Source organism: Carcharhinus amblyrhynchos, chromosome 6 (assembly GCF_965287045.1).
Source record: "Carcharhinus amblyrhynchos chromosome 6, sCarAmb.v2.hapA, whole genome shotgun sequence".
Classification (NCBI taxonomy): Eukaryota; Metazoa; Chordata; class Chondrichthyes; order Carcharhiniformes; family Carcharhinidae; genus Carcharhinus; species Carcharhinus amblyrhynchos.
In genome coordinates, this window is record NC_137329.1 from 34,801,149 (window position 1) to 34,818,713 (window position 17,565).

At 44.0% G+C, this 17,565-nt stretch overlaps 1 protein-coding gene across 2 annotated transcripts in view; it reads right to left on the reverse strand.

Annotated features, from left to right (window-relative positions):
* Positions 1-2,753: 2,753 nt before the first annotated feature.
* Positions 2,754-17,565, reverse strand: part of dennd2b (DENN domain containing 2B) — a 378,412-nt gene continuing 363,600 nt past the window's right edge. For both annotated transcript variants that reach the window (XM_080190197.1, XM_080190196.1), the window contains exons 19-20: positions 5,777-5,863; positions 2,754-3,636 (exon numbers count right to left, since the gene is read on the reverse strand). In XM_080190197.1, the coding sequence (XP_080046323.1) occupies positions 3,602-3,636; positions 5,777-5,863 (122 nt within the window). In that variant the 3' untranslated portion in view covers positions 2,754-3,601. The remainder of the gene's footprint in view (positions 3,637-5,776; positions 5,864-17,565) is intronic.

Here is a 17,565-nt window from a genome sequence, read left to right on the forward strand (position 1 = left end):
GTTAACACTCTCTTGGTAAAAACATTTTTCCTCACATCTCCCCCTGACTTCCTGGCTCCCGCCTTGAACCTATGTGCCCTCTTCACTGACCCTTCAGCTAAAGGGAACAGGTGCTCCTTATCAATTCTGTCCCTGTTCCTCATAATCTTGTATCTTGATGAGGTCATCCCTCAGTCTTCTCTGCTCCAACAAATACAACCAAAGACGGTGCTATCTCTTTATGACTTAAATGTTCCATCCCAGGCAGCAGCTGGTGAATGTCCTCTGCACCCCTGCAGTCTAATTCCAACCTTCCTATAATGTTGTGCCGTTCTGGTCACCTAGTAATAGGCTTTTACTTCAATATTGTTATTGAATTCAAATTTCACCATCTGCCATGGTGGGATTCAAACCTGGGTCCCCAGAGCATTACTCTGGGTCACTAGTCCAGTGACAACACCACCACTTCCCCATACTACAGGACCATCTCCCCATACTATAGAAGGATGGGCAGAGAGGAAGAGTAGAAGATCCACAGTTTCAAAGTGTTGGGTAAGGGGAATGTAAGTGGGAACCCGAATAGGTTAGTAAGATTGTTAAACCATTAGACATTAAGGTACTGACAGAACTACCAGCATTAAGTTAAATGACACTTAAAACAAGTTTAGAAGCTAACAAGAGAATAGTATACACATGTGAATGCAGTGAGAGATTTAAGCTTATGATTTTAAAACAGATATGCTGATATTTTGAAGGTATTAATGTATTTTTTAAGATATGTTTTTCATTTTAGCCAACATCAATTTGCTGCAAAGCACCATGGTAAAAAGACATTAGGGTAAGTCATATTCCAGAGAATATTTAGACTTTGGGGATATGCAAGATTTATCAGTAAAGTTTCAGATGGCAAGAACATCTGGGACATTTAATAACATTTCACGAATAGAGTTTATTCACTACCCACACAAGATGGACGTAGGCCCAGATGTGGACTCATGTTAATCTGATTTGGCAGTGGCCTTTAAGGGAACCCATGAGAGCATTCATTTGAACTTTGGGCTGGCATCTGAGGTCACGAGGCAACACGGGAGTGGGGTCAGCCAAGACAGGAGTTAGCTTCTGAATTCTACGGACTAATAAAATGCCATTATGCTGGAGAGTAAGATGTAGTTGGCTAAAATACATGACAGGATATTATTGTTGATTTGTGTATATTGAAGATGATTGATTTCAAGCTAATGAAAGGCAGGAGTTATTGATAAGAACATTTATAATTGATCTGTTTTGAATTGAAAACATAAGATTTCATTGGAGAGGTCTGGCAGCTCTATCTCAGAGTTTTGATGGTCACCTGGCAGCTTCTGGTTAAATAAAGTTACGTCTTTAATACAGAGACACTGAATTCATGAGTCTTGTATTGCCTGAAGTTTAGATAGTACTGGTCACCTCAGGTAACCCACCAATAGTGATTCTGTGAAATCTTGATTTAAATACAATGGGCCCGATTTTACCATTCGGGCACAAAAATGTGAGGCCATTAACGTGATCTGCACCTGCATCTGCACAGACGGCCACTTTACCAAGACCCAGGAATGGCCACGATCAGGTTTGCGCCCGAAATGGGCACAATGGAAATTTAAATGTATTTGCATGCATTTAAATTGAATTAATGAACTGCCCACCCAACTTTATCAGCATTTCCCCCTTTACCACTGCCAATCCGGAATCGCGCTGAAATGGATCTGCTAAATAAAAATCCGAATCGAGTGCTCCAGCTGCTGAACAGTGCGTTCAGAGCTTCCAATGGCTCTCTGGCTCAGATTGGTGGGGGGGCGGGGAGGGGTTGGTGTCTGATCATTCTCTAGTGGGGTGGTGGGGAGGGAGGAGGAAGAGACAGGTCAGGTGTATCTCTGGTGGGGGGGTACAGGAGGGAGGCCCGATCATTGTCTGGTTGTTTGGGGCGGGGGGGGGGGGGGGAGGTGGCGGTGCAGGTGATGGTGGAAGACGGCAGATCGTTGTCTGGTTTGGAGGGGGGGGAGGAGGGCAGATCATGTCTGATTGGGGGGGGTTTAGACAGGTCAGATGTACTGGGGGGTGGGGGTGGGAAGCATGAGGCCAGATTATTCTTTGGGGTGGGGTGGTAGTGAGGCCAGATCATTTCCTGGGTGGGGGAGGCAGGAATGAGGCCAGATCCTTCCCAGTGGGGGATGGGGGAGCGGAGTGAGCCCAGGTCACTCTTGGAGTTGGGGGGGGGGGCGGTGGTGTGGAGGGAAGCAGGTTAGATGTACCTCTGGGAGGGCGGGACAGGAGGTCTGCTGCCACTCCCACTCTGCGGGCAATTGGTGGCGGGGGAATGGGGCCGGGGGTCACGATTGATCTGGGTAGCGGGGCGGGTGGATGAGTGGAACAGTTATGTTGTAAGAGTGGGGATGATGTCTGTGGGGGCCATCACTCCTGCTTTTCGTTCCCGGGCCGCTTTCTCCACTTTTTGCGGCCAGGAGCGATGTGACACGGGTGCACTTTTTCAAATTTTTTTCTAACTGCACATGTGCAGTTCAGAGCTCCAATCTGAGCAATAAGCGCTGCCCACAGTGCGAATGGGGCCTGTGACTTTTTTCCCCCCAGGCTGAGTGCGTGTTGGGGATGGGGGGCCTGAAAGCAGATTTCCAAGTCAGATCTGAATTGCGCCCAGATTCAGCACTTAGAATGAAAATGGTAAAAATCAGGCCCAATGTTTACAATGCTTTTGAACAGAATCCCAATAGTTACACAACCACTACCAAATGTGTTTATTTTATTTTATAAAAGCAGTACATAGAAATGTGGCAAGGCTTACCCAGTCATGCTGTTTGAGAATGGCAGAATAGTAAAGGCTTCTGCACAGTTCTCATTACACTCAGCTACAGCAGTGCATTAGATACAGAAAAGATTCAGTGATTCATTCACCACCCTCTTCTATGGCAGCTTATGCATTTTCAAGCAACATCATAAAAGGTACCAAATATTTTCAGTGTAACTTGATCACATTTTGTTGGCAAAATGCAGAACGAAGAAACAAAAGAGATACAATCAGAACTCTACAGCTATAGCCCAAGTAAAACCGATACTTCATCATTTTTCATACAGTTCAGGTATTTCCCAGTTGATAGGTTCGCACGCACTCTCCATAACCACACCAGCAAAGTAGTGAAATTGTTAACAAATGAGAACATCAGTGTTTGCCCCCACAACAAACAATACTCTTCTGCACAGTTGGACCATTCATGCTCCAAGTCATAAATCACTCTGGCATCACAAAAACCTGTTAAAGTCAACTCTTTACAGATATTCAGTACAATGACTGCTAAATCCAGACAATAAAATAGCAATACAAACATAGTAAATATATTTACAATATACAATCCAATCTGCATCAAAGGTGAACATAGTTAAGTGTACTTGTTGCAGCTTCAGATTCTTCTCCAATACATTTATAATTCAGTCTTTGAATAAAGATGAAGATTTTGTGAACAAGAAAAATGTGTAATCCATTTTTTTTCCTCAAAAAACAAATGGGCTTTACAAAGTACTTGCGCAAGGTCCAGTGGTCCTCATGACAACAACAGGTACAGTATGAACACAACTAACTCTTCTTGTGAAGGAATTTCATTTTATTTCCTGCAAGAGATATTCAATTTTATTAGTGTAGTTATACAGAAGAGAAAAGTCATAGAATCTTCGCAGTGCAGGAAGAGGCCATTCGGCCCATCGAGTCTGCACCGACGCAGGCCCTCTCCCCACCCTATTCCTGTGACCCCACATATTTAGAAGTCTCAAAACACCAGGTTAAAGTCCAACAGGTTAGACTTATCCTAGTGTTATGAGACTTCTTACTGTGTTTACCCCAGTCCAACACCGGCATCTCCACATCATGACCCCACATATTTACCATAGCTAATGTATCTAACCTACACATCATGGGACACCAGGGGGCAGTTTAGCATGGCCAGTCCACCTAAGCTGCACATCTTTGAACTGTGGGAGGAAACCGGAGCACCCGGAGGAAACCCACAGACATGGGGATAACATGCAAACTCCGCACAGTCATTCCAGAAATACCTCAAAGGCCTCACTAATGGGATCTTATTGGAATTTTAGTTTTGGCTGTGAGGATGACAGAGGACTTGTACAGATTAATGTGCTTCCCATCCACAGTTTATATTGGCCTGTCAGACGAATCATTCCCTAACCACAAGGATAGACTGATGACCTGTTGCCAGTGTTCTTTATAACCAATTTTTGGGTGTTCATGGGATTCCCTTAGGTCGAGCTGGTTTCTGAATATCTCTTCCTCTAATTTCAACTTGTTGCTCACCTGGATACCAGCAAAGATCCAAAGAGTGATATAGAGCAGAAGGGGCTATTTGAAAGGGGCTGTGCTGGTTCTTTTGAAAGTGCTAACTACTCTATCCTTCCTCCATTGTCCTATAAATCCTCCCCACTTCTTCATCCAGCTCCTTTTTGAAAGTTATTATTGATCCATAATAATGCACTAAATTTAAAAAATCTCATCTCACCTTTGGAACCAACTAGGGATAAATCAACTTTAGACCTAGTATTGTGTAATGAGGCAGTGTTAATTAGTAATGGCACAGTAACAAAAACCACTGGGCAGCACAATGGCACTGGGTGGCACATCGCCAGGGACTCAGGTTCAGTTCCAGTCTTACTGTTATTGTTGTGTGTAGTTTCCCCTGTGAGACCCTGGGCTTCATTTTTGCAAACTAGTCTATTAAATTGTACTTTATCAAATGTTTTTTGAAAGTCCATGTACATAACATCTACTGTACTATCCTTATCCACACTCACTGCAACTTAATTGCTTATTTAAGGAAGGATATACTTGCATTGGGGGCAGTTCAGAGAACTTGCACTAGGTCAACTCCTAAAATGAAGAGATGCCTTAAGAGGAAAGATCGAGTGGATTGGACCTATACTCATTGGAGTTTAGAAGAATGAGAGGTGACCTCATTGAAACATATAAGGTGCTGAGAGGATGCTGTGGGGATATCTAGATCTAAGTTGCACAGCTTCAGAAATAAGGGGTTTCCCATTTAAGTTGGAGTTGGGAAGGAATTCTTTCTCAGAGTCATTACTATTTAGAACTCTGTAAAAAGCTGTGGAGACTAAAGCATTGAATATGTTCAGGATTGAGTTAGATAGAATTTTGACTGACAATGAAGACAAGGATTATGAGGGGGGCGAGGGAAATGCAGGCAGAAATATATGATTGGATCAGCCATGATCTTATTGAATGGCAGGGTAGGCTTGAGGAGCCAAATCATTTAATCCTGCACACACTCTCATATTTTTATGATTTTATGTTTCAAAGAACACAATCAAGTTAGAGAATAAAATTTGCCTTTAACAAATCTGTGATGTCCGTGATTTTTTAACCCATAATTTTCCAAAGGATAATTTGATGTTTATATTAAAATATATTTTGAGTTTAGTCAGCGAATAAAGTAGTCAATACATTGAAGCTCAATTCATTTGGATCTGAAACTTGCACTTGGAGCTCAAAGGCCAGCCCAGGACTCTTATCTGAATATACAAGGAGCTTAATTTTCCATGCAACTAAAAGTCACGTGAACCATTATAGGTCATTTGTAACACCGCTTGAGCATAGTATCTGACAAAACAGAATTTGGAGATCTAACACTAATTTCATGGCAGTAAAATGTGAGGATCTGATACCCTGCTCCAATGTAACCTATTCTCTCAGCAATTCCAAAACCTTATGTAAAAGCATACTCACCAAGACCTTTTAGAAATTTGTTCACTCCACTCTGTTCTGTATCTGGCAGCTCCTCCAAATATTGCTCAACTCTCTGCTCAAACAGACCTGAGGGGAAGAAAATAAGATACCATTGAATGTGGCCCTAAAAGCAGATCCAACTTAATACATACTTTCTATCCACTGATAAATAGAGTTCAAAGCTATCAGAAAAATGTTCAGTGATATTTTCTGCAGCTTGGCTCCTAATGAGTTATTCATCGAAGTAAATTGCCTAGGTTTAGTATGACATTCACCAATCATTTTAGTCATAAGAATTGTTTGCATCTTCATTTGGTGAACTCTAACAAGTCTTCCTGGTGATATTATGTTTACTAACAGCACAAAGCTGCAGAGTTCATTGTCTGAAAATTGTAGAGAAAACCCTTTGTCAGAAGACCTACCAAATGAAAGAATATTCTAACCATTTCTTGATTTGATTTATTATTGTCACATGTATCGAGATAGAGTGAAAAGTATTGTTTCTTGTGTGCTATACAGATAAAACATACTGTTCATAGGGTACACAGGGGAGAAGGAAAAGAGAGGGTGCAGAATGTAGTGTTACAGTTCACTACAGTGTAGTATAGAGGAAGATCAACTGATGGGCATATTGCTGTCACAGGGCGAAGTTGTCCCATCCGGCCCACCACATATAGGATGGGACAGAAAATTTGGTGGACCGTGCAAAGGTTTGTTGACTTCAGGTGAGAATTTCCAGAATTGCAGTGAGCGTGGCCAGAAAATCCCACCTGCTATTTTTACATTTCAATGGCCAGTCTTTCTTCTGTGTGCTAATGTGAAACTACACGGTGAACTCCTATTTTTGAAAAAAAATTGATGATTCTACAACGAACTACAGAGGAAATCTTTTCCCAGTGTTCACATTTTGTTCACTGGAGCAAATATTGAAGCCACGTAGGAACTCAAATGGCAGAAGCTGAAATTGTCTGGAGTTTTTGACTGCAGAGAATCTTGGTCCTGAATGCAGTTGTTACAAGCTGGGTGGCCTTACTGAGCTGCTAGCAGCTGCAAATGACAAGGTTTTGTTTTACAAGCATTTCAACAAGAAATGCAGCCACCAGGTTTTAAATATTTCCAGCCAAATAAGGTAAGCCTGAGGATGAACTCTGTTCACCATTAGCAATAAGAAAGCAAAGCTGGTGTATGTTGTAGCCAATTTGCCAACTTGTGGCCAGGTCACTGAAATCTGGCAGCGGCAAATAAGACAAGGCTGTGACACTTTGTGGTCTCAATGCAAATCCCTCCCTGGCATAAAGAGATGTTTCACTTAAGACAAGATGGAGCATTCACCCTCTCAATAACTTAATTGGCACATGGCTGGGTTGTCTGAAACCACTTAGTCTGAGCCTTAATAGGTACCTACAATGCTTCATGTCCAATCACATCATGCTCTACAGAAAAAGGAAGAATGTAGTGTTTATGACAATCAGGAAGAAAATGACAATTTCAAGAATGATCTCTTCACACTATTAATCACTGTTAATTTGAAACTTAATATAAGGGCTGTTTATAAAGTTTAAACTTCGAGAGGTTTCGAATTTTACAAGTGATCACGACATATTTTGATTGATTTTCTGAATTGTGTTTTGACGTAACAGCACGTTGATTGGATATTGCTGTATACTGGTAAGGATTATACTGGAGCTTTTGTCTTTGGTCTGTCTGCAAATTGACTTTTCATTATGACACAGTTCATAATGGGTTTCAGCTGACCACAGCAACTACCAACAAATTGGCAAACCCCGTTAAATAGCCTAAGGGCCTCCAACTGTAAAAATACGACCCCTATCAACACCTCCCCCACCCCACCCCACCCTGCACCACCCCCAACAACTTCATAAGGGCCAACCCACAATTATTGGCATTGGTTCAGGTCTTAGTTTTCAACTGTGCCAGTTAACTCAGAATGTTGTGTTACAGTCAGGGCGTAGAGAAAGATCAACTGATGGGCGCACTGCTGTCACAGGGTGGAATTTTCCCATTCCGCCAGCCATACGAATGTGGCTGTGGCTTTTTGACCTTCACTAGTTTGGGAAATTCTTCCTTTGAAAGGAACCAATTGCATTCAAATCTACATGATTGTGCCAATCACCCTTTGGTTATCTGAAGGAAGTAAAGATGGATATTCCTCATCCTTTTCGTGTGGAAGTGGGCAACACTTAGGTTGCTGGGGCCAAAGATGAGGACCATCATAAGAAATTGGTTACTGGATGTTAGTAACTTTTATGTTTCCCCAGGAAGTTTACCCAGGATTGCTCTTCAGGTTGGAGCACACACTGCACCTGTAGCAGACGATAGTGTGATTCAAATAGGCAGACAAGACATTCCTGGTCCCTTTCTGCATTGTCTGTTACGACCCCATTCAAGGCTGCTTTGAAAATATGTCATGGTTGCCTGTCTCAAACATCTGGCAGCCAGATGCTCCACAGGAGTTGTGGAGGCAGGTCAAAGACTGAATATAATGTGCCTCTCATTTCATGCTCTTTTTGCCCATGCTAGGCTCTACTACAGGACGGACCTGTGCTGGAGTATCCTTGGGCCATGTAATTAACTATGGATAAGACATTGTAACCTTCCGATGCTTAGAGAGGAGCAGTGCATTCTAGGGGAAGACATTTTTATGTCCAGCACTGAGCTACTGTTGGGGCAGGACATTTGCTCTATATTTGATTTATTATTGTCACATTTATTAATATACAGTGAAAAGTACTGTTTCTTGCACGTTACACAGAAAGCATACCATACAGAGGGAAGGAAAGGAGAAAGTGCAGAATGTAGTGTTACAGTTCATAGTTAGGGTGTAGAGAAAGATCAACTTAATGAGAGGTAAGTCCATTCAAAAGTCTGAAGGCAGCAGGGAAGAAGCTGTTCTTGAGTCGGTTGGTACATGTCCTCAGACTTAAATAGTGGGTGGAATTTTCCCAAAATGTCATGTCAAATCAACAAGAATGATGGAATGCTCCATGCCGGGTTCTCAGGTGCGCTCAGCATTGTGATCTTTCGACATTTAGTGTACCGAAGGAGCCGTCACATGGGGGCTTCAGGTGCTGACTCACTCCAAGTGGCTGCAACCTGTGTGTTGTTAAGCAGAAGGTGCTGCATTTAAATGGCCTTGCTGCAGCCACATACAGTCATGCCAGGAAGATAGCACCTTGCAGACCAGACCCATGGTTCATGGAAGGACAACTTCAACAGCTGCTGGCCACTGTGAAGGAGAGGTGGGCCATCTTGTATCCCAAGAGGGCAGATGACCTAGAAGTAGGGACAGCAATGCAGTCTGGGATGTGATGGCTATAGCAGTCAGTGTCCGCACACTGACACGGAGGATTGGTGACAAATGCCGCAAGAAATTGTGGTTGTCTCTCAATTGCCCTTGTCACTTAGGGATGGGCAATAAATGCTGGCCAGCCAACATCACCCACAAATGAACAAAAAAAAGGAACATAATTTGGGCAGCAAGGGTGAGCGTCCACCCTACAGTAAAATCTGTGACGCCCAAAAGTCAGCCACAGCTCTCCAGGTCTCGGTCCACCAAGAACATCACAGGCCACTGGGTGTACTCTGACCATATTCACAGAGCTTCGTTCTGCATGACAGAGGCCCTCTGACTCACCAAATCTGCAATTCCCAGTTCCCGGCACCTGCACCAGACCCCTGACCGCTGAGGTACTCCATACACTCATCCAAAAACACCATTAGAGTCGCGAGATCACTGGCCCTCACCGCTGACATGGTAGTTTTATTTTAAAGTTTATTTATTAGTCACAAGTAAGGCTTACATAAAGTTACTGTGATATTCCCCTCGTCTCCACACTCCGGCACCTGTTCAGGTCAATGCACCTAGCCAGCCCAGACTGTGGGAGGAAACCCATGCAGGCATGGGTAGAACGTGCAAACTTCACACAATGACCCCAGCCAAGAATCGAACCCAGGTCCCTGGTGCTGTGAGGCAGCAGTGTTAACCACTGTGTCATCGTGCTGCTCAGCAGGCACTACACTGCCAGAGCTCCTCTGCACCAGTCCCTGCTGGCTCCCCCAAGCAATCCCAGCAGTGGGGGCCCTGTAGTGACAGACAGCCTAGGATGGCATCTTCATCACCTAGCAGAGCCTAAGCATTTGTCCTCCTTCACCACTTTGGATTGCATGGTGGTGCCCCCAACCCTCAGTCACATGTCAGCCTGTGCGCCAGCATGCAAACAGAAAACAGGTAGGAATCAGATTTAGAATTGTAGAACCACAGAAAAGGTACAGCACAGGTGCAGACCATTCAGACCATCCTGTCCATGCCAGCCCGAGGACACCCAAGTGCCCTTTCTAATCCCACCTTCCTGCAATTGGCCCAAGGCCCTGTATTTAAGGTGCAGATACAGGTCTCTTAGGGTCTCTGCCTCTACCACCAGGTTGGGCAGTGAATTCCAGAGACCCTTTGCATAAAAACATTCTTCCTCATGTCCCCTCTAAACCTACTGCCACTTATCTTGAATGTATGTCCCCTGTTTCTAGAATTTTCCACCAAGGGAAACAATTTTATCCTATCCACTCATAAATTTATATACCTCTATCAAGACACCCCCTCAGTTTCCTTTGTTCCAAGGAAAATAATCCCAACCTATCCAGTCTCTCCTCATAGTTGAGCCTTTTTAATCATAGTCCAACTTGTGTTGCACAAGGCAGCATCACAGCGTGCTATATCGCGAGTCATCACTGCCCTCCTGCCTAGACTTGCTAATAAGATCAACCCAGGCCCATCACTCTGGTGTGATGTCCATGACCCATAGCGGGGAATGTGAACACATGGAGTGAAGAAATGGGGTGGGGTTCGAAGGCTCCATGGGATGGTGGGGGGTTGGGGGTTGGAGCTGCTGGACACCACACATCCTAGTGTGTGAACCGAGCGATGATGGGGGTCTCCCTCATTGCCCTGCCCTACCAGACCTTTACTGTGCAGCCTGTCCTTCATCTTCTGGCTCTTCCTCATCCTTTACATCCTTACAATCCCCCTACTCAGCAGGGGCATCTGCCGCATCCTCCTCCTCCAGGATGTCTCCTCACTGCTGCGCCAGGTTGTGGAGCGCACAACAGACCATGTGGGAGACCCTCAGGGAGCTGGAGGCCCCCACCAGAGCGGTCTAGCCAGCAGAACTGTATCTTCAGCAGTCCAATGCACCGCTTGATGAAAGGCCATGGCAGTATGGGCCCCATTGTAGTGGGTCTCTATATCAGTTTCAGGCTTCTACACTGGCATCATCAGACATGACCGCAGCGGGTAGCCCTTGTCCCCAACAAGCCATTTCAGAAGTCCAGGGTGGTTCTCAAAGACCCCAGGAATGTCCAAGCTGTGCAGGATGTAGCTATGGTGCATGCTCCCTGGGTAATATGCACACACCACATAAGGTACAACCACTCGTCACACACTATTTGACCAAGGAGAGAGACAGTGAGAGAAGCAATCCATATCCTGAGCCCCTCAATCCCTCCCATCAACCCGTGTCCCCATGACTATGGATGTTGCCTACTTGACACCACTCCCAGTGCCATATCCCAGCTCGATGGGCTGCTGACCACTGCAAAATCATCGTCGCAGGGACCACAGGCACTGCCCATGCCCCCTCATGGTTGCCAATAGCCTCCCCATGGCTGTACCCTCCCTTCACATGGTGGGGCATGATGCATTCTGCACCTCCAGTGCAGTTGCATGGTTGCTGGTGTGCGGCACGAAGCTGCCCCTCTGGATCGGTAGTCTCCCAGGTATAACCCCCGAGACTACTGGCAATTGGTGGCAGCATGTGGCAGACTGGGCTCTGTGCTCCAGCACTCATGTAGAGCATAATGTTGGCTGTTTGCATTGGGAACTTGAAGCATGGACCTGTGTGCATCCACCTGGGCTTCTGGTACACTGGCTTCCAAGAATGGCACGCAGTTCAGACTGATGGTAGAGGAGCACCCTCATGACTTTCATGTGATAGGAGGCCAGTGTAGGGAGTACTAGAGAGTCTATGTAGTATGAGGAGCCTGCAGACCTCCCTTGATTGGGGCAACAACTGCCAGGCCTGGTGTTTGTTTCTGTTAGTACCTGGATGGAAAGTCCATGATGATCCATAGAGCCTGTCCAGCAAACGATGGCAGGGTAACCAGCTCAACATGACTGAGGTTGGGACTCAATGACATATGCAACCCCTCGGGGTCATTCAGTGGCTCAGGGAACGTGCACAGCACGATCCCCACCCTGCAATGACCTCTGACCTATGGATCCCTGAACATGCCCAAGCCCCACCAATCCCCTGCACCCACATAATCCTCCACCCTATCCCACACGATGGCTGCCACCCTGTGGGAGGGGAAAATGATTGTGTGCCAAGCTCACTAATGACATTGAAATCCAGTTAATCACATGCTAATAAGCTTTATGCACTTTCTGGCTACGTGCAAGCGGCTGGGAAGATCGCAAACTATTTTGCGTGAGCTCAAATCAGATTTTTAGCTTTGCATACTATTTTCCCAGCTCACCGTCATTTGCACACTCCGATCAACAGTTTTATTTGCTCATTCTACCATTGTCAAACTGATCATGTGTAGCTCATTGCAAATATTCATGTACAAGATTTATACACACTAGTCCAACTGGATTTGGTGCAGTAGTGCTGTCTTTTGTCATGTATGTACCTGAGTGTGAGGTCAAAGTTTTGTAAAAACTATGCAACCTGTTTTATGCCTCTGGCTTGTGTGTGTGTCACGTGTGGTTCAGTGTATACCAACCTCACCTCTGAGTCAGAGGGTTGTAAGGTCAAGTCCTACTCCAGGACTTGAGCGCAAAGTTCCAGACTGGCACTCCAGTACTGAAGAGTGCAACATGTTCCAAGGTACCATCTTTTAAGTTAAGATCTTTGTTTTTTGGATGCAAAAGATCTCTTGGCCACAATTCAAAGAGCAGGGGAATAATTCCTGGTGTCCTGGCAAATATTTATTCTTCAGTCAACATCATAGACAGTTTATCTGGTCATTATCACATTGTTGTGTGCAAACTGGCTGCCTCATTTCCTACATTATAATTATGACCAGATTTCAAAGGTACGTCACTGGTTGTAAAACATATTGCAATGTCCTGAGCTAATAAAACACACTATGTAATGCAAGTTTTTTAAAAATTCACTGCTTTTAATAAGCCCTTGGTTGATAACTGAAGCCTTGGTCAAATGCAGTGCAAGTCATTTGCCATCTTGTGTCTAGGAGGTCATAGGAACAATTGTGTTATGCGCTGTAAGATAAATGCAGTCTATTTAATTGCTGGGTAACACTGTGCCCATTACGTAATGCTGTGGCTCACAGGACTCTCCTATGGGAGTGCTTATTAGTGCTGAGCAAGAGAAATATGTCAGCAAAGTTTAAAAGCATATTGACAGTTGCAAATATTTTTGAGCAACTATGGTTAGTGTTTCATATAACTGCTTTTCAATATCATTTTGTGTTAAATATCATGTAGGTCTAGTGACTTATCTATAATCTGGCCATTAATATTTTTAACCTCTTCTCATTTAAAATATATGGGTGGAATTTTTGCGTCCCACCTGCTGTTGGAATCGTAGTGGGCAGGACACGGACCGTGCAAAGGTCTGTTGACCTTGGGTGGGACTTTCCATTCTTGAGGTGAGCATGGCCAGGTGGGACTTTACAGCCTCGTTCGACCCAGGACCAGAAAATCCCACCCGAGGTCAATGGACATTCCCGTTGTCTGCCCATCGTCTGCTCCAATTCCGAGGCAGGCAGGGTGATGGTGTTCTGGTGTATATCTCCATTAGTGGCCCTTTGTGGTCCTTTGTGTCTCATCTTTAATATCCCTTTACTTCAGTGTTTTATAAACTTGTGCTATTTCCTTTTGTGTTGAAATTCTTCATCATCTTCCTAATTATTTTTAATTTCCCTTCTGTATTCTATTCTCAGTTTTTATCCTCCAATATTTTCCAAATATCTGTTGAAGGAGCTTAACTCTGGATCTGGCTGTGCGCATGCTATTGTGTATGAAGGAAGAGATCAAGGACACCTAATCAATGGTGCAGCTATACTAATACATTACAGCTGACAAATTATGGAATTTAATAAGTTTTGATGCTTATGGTGCACTACAGGGAATTAGAAGATAAATGGTATAACAAGTAGTAAAAAATTGGGGCCAAAGTATAACAAACAAAAACAGTTGGCCATGTGAGGACATTAAAGCTCTGTTCTTCTCGGTAACTTTCACATAGTGAAAGCACCTTAACGAAAGCACCTTAGGAGGAAGGGAAACTGAAGGAAAACCCTCTCCCTTTTAAAACTCCCATCAATTCCCTTCATCTGGGTCAAGGCTGCTCCATCTCCCCACTCTATTATAGCCAACTGATGTGTACCTTGTGATTTTTGTGATCTTAAAATTACTGCTGACAACTGGTTGAGGCCAATACTTTGCTGAATTAACTATTAAGGATTCAAGAATTGCCCAACCTCATGTGGCCTGAATGATGAATGACCTGTCTATATATTACAATCACTCTTGTTACAGTGTGGCACTTAAAAACTTCCCTTCTTCTAACAGGAGGGTTAACCTTTCCAAAAATGCATTTTTGTGCCAACAATTAATATCAATTGAGTACGCTAGGGCATTAACTGAGTTTAGCGACATGTAATATGATATTAAATCACACTCTTAAATGGCTTAGGCAAATCTGTCATCAGTCATAAGATCCACAACCAGTTCTGTGCTCTTATATTCTTAATTATTTTATTTCTATTTTCTATAAGTCTTTGTAATTATATTTTAAAAGTCATAATGTCGTTATGTGCATTTTACTCCCAGGACAGGATATGGATATGTGAAAATAAAATCCAGCTGGTTACACTGTTCCTCACAGTGATACCATCTCCATTCTCTATATAAACCATATGCTGTTTAAGGCACTGGCTTTTTCTTTAGAAGATCAAAGGGAAGCATAAAGCTGTGAGTTGAGTCTCAAATCTTCCGGTAGATTTTCTATTGTGCGAGATCATTGCGTGTAGCAATTCCTTCTCAGCAAAACAGGGGACAATGGCCCCCCTGTTGCCTAGTAATTAACTACTCACGACCATAATCGTAGGAATGTACAATTCTGACAGGTGTGATTTTAAAGTGCGCTTTTGTTAATAGGTTGTTAAATATGGAAAAATGCTAGACTTTATTCCACTCTTTCGTCAAAAATTCTAGATTAATTTGGATAATTGCACTATTGTTTTTCATTCAATCCTTTCCTAGATTCTCTCGTTTCATTATTCATTTTGCTGTATTCGTTATAACATCCATTCTCTCATAGTATCTGTAGAAGTGTGATGCCAATAGCAACTTGAACTTGTGGCACAGCTAAACATCCCAAAGCATTTTTATGGAGGAGGATCTGAATGTGGCGTACAAGTGACCAGAGATGTGGGGTGGGATTTTACGACATTTACCCTTTAAAACCCCACTCCACAAGCCAGTGGAGAATTCTGTTCTATGAGCCTCGCCTGCCCTGCAATCGGGCAGGTGAGGCGGTAAAATTCAGGCCATGATCAATGAGAAAGGCCTTAAGATGGCTTTTGAAGAAGATGGGTGGTGTTAATAGGCACGCAGGATAAGATGTAGGCAAAGTAATTGGGATGAATTGGATTTTGTGCAGGACTGACATTTGTAACGAGAGCACCTTAGGAGGAAGAGAAACCGAAGGAAAACATAACATAAAACATTACCTCAGCTCATCAGGAATGAGTTTGCAATAGTAGTGTAATGTATAATAGCAACAGACCTGGAACATCAAAACCTTATCTTATCAGTTTGGGTTTTATTTGTCTCTCCTGTGGGGATCATGAATTGGATTCAATTTGAATTTGGTTTTTGGAACAAGCAAGGAGATGGATTTGGATTTGCCAAGTCCACTCTGAGCCCTGGCTTTATAACTTTAAGAATAACTTTTAAAATGTGGGGCATAGTTCATATGTAGCTGGATACAAAAATGCCAGGGGGTATCGACGTGCAAAATGTTACATTAATAAGATAATTAGAATGGCAAAAGCCCAATGAAAGTACAGGAGACCATTCTTTGAAACCACAACGATTACAGCGAGGCTGTTTACATGTACTCTTTCATGGGATGTTGGAATTTTGCTGCTTCTCCCTGATTGCCCTCAAACTGAGGAGATTGCTAGGTCATTTCAGAGAGCAGTTAAAGGTCAACCACACCATTATGGGTCAGGAGTCACGTGGAAGCCAGGCTGACATATTTCCTTTCCTAATGGACAGATGAGTTTTCACAACATTGAGGTAGTTGCCACAGTCTTCATTATTAGAGATCAATTTAATAAATCCAGATTTTATTAATTCAATTGACATTCCGTGGGATTTGAATTCATGTCTTCAGAGCATTAGTCTGGGTTTTGGATAACTAGTCCAGCGATATTACCACTGCATCCCCATTTCCCAGAAGCAGTGCAATAATGTGGATGTTAGAAACTCTGGAATACTTACACTGGGAAAATCAGCTTTCATCCATTAGATTTTGGCCAGAATTCTCCCAAAGAATTTTTAAACATCATAACTGTGAGAATAACAGAATAATCTGTCCCAGTTTCTCAGGTGCACACCGCATCACAATTTACCCCCAGTTAGTTTTTTTTTGGAGACTGGTGAGCTTTGTGCCAATATGGTGGGGATGGGGGGTGGTGTGATGAGGATGGGGGCTAACCATGCCAGTGAGCCCAGTTTCAGAGCGCTTGGGTGCTGTTTTGCAAGAGCACCCCAATCTCAAAGTGTTCTGGGAGAAGGTCTCCTTCCCTCCCAACTCATCAGCAGCATATTCCCTCATCCCCTCCCTGACCCAGGTTGCTGGCATCAGGCCATTGGGGCTTCCCCGACGGGTCCCCCTACCCAACCCGCAGCATGCTCCCCCATCAAGACCCCCGACATGCCCCACCAACAAGACCCTTATCATGCCCCCCCATCAAAACGGAATTAGTGATCCACCCCTACATGACCCCAACTGTCAGACACCCCATCCCCGCATAGCCCCACGGATATGACCCCCATTTGCCCCACCCCCAGAACTAACCCTGACACACTTATGGTACTGCCACTGCCCGCTTGTCCAGTGGCCATTGCTGGGCTGTCTGGTGGCCACTATCAGTGTGCCAGGTGGGCCATGTTTCAATGGCCTCTGATCCCCCTGGAGTGACCAAAGCGCCAAGTTTCTGCTAGTGCAGACTATTACTGATACTCGCTATCATTGCACTGTGCCTGAAGGTTGATGAATTCCATACGTTGCTACTTGAACGGGCTATGCATATTTAAATGCTACTTTAAATATGCTAATCGGATTTGGGCCTGGTTTGTGCCGTTAGGAAGGGGCCAGAAGAATCACAAACTGTTTGGCACCGGGTGCGAAATGGATTTTTAGCCCTGCACACTATTCTCTGGGATCAGTGTGATCCATGCCAGGCACAACAAGGTCAGAGAATTGCCCCCTTTGTCTTCCACACTTGGGTTGCGTCCAGTAAAAGTGATTTAAACTGTAAAAACCAGGATGATGTACTGATGATTACAGATCTGGCACTGAAGGTAGGAGAAATTTGAGTTAAGGACATGGTCATATTAAAGAATTATCACATTCAGTAACAAACTTCTAAATTGTCTTGGCAACAGTGAGTTCGAAGACAGAGACGACTCTGGGATGTGTACATCGTGAAGCATACTATAATGATATTAGTGTAGG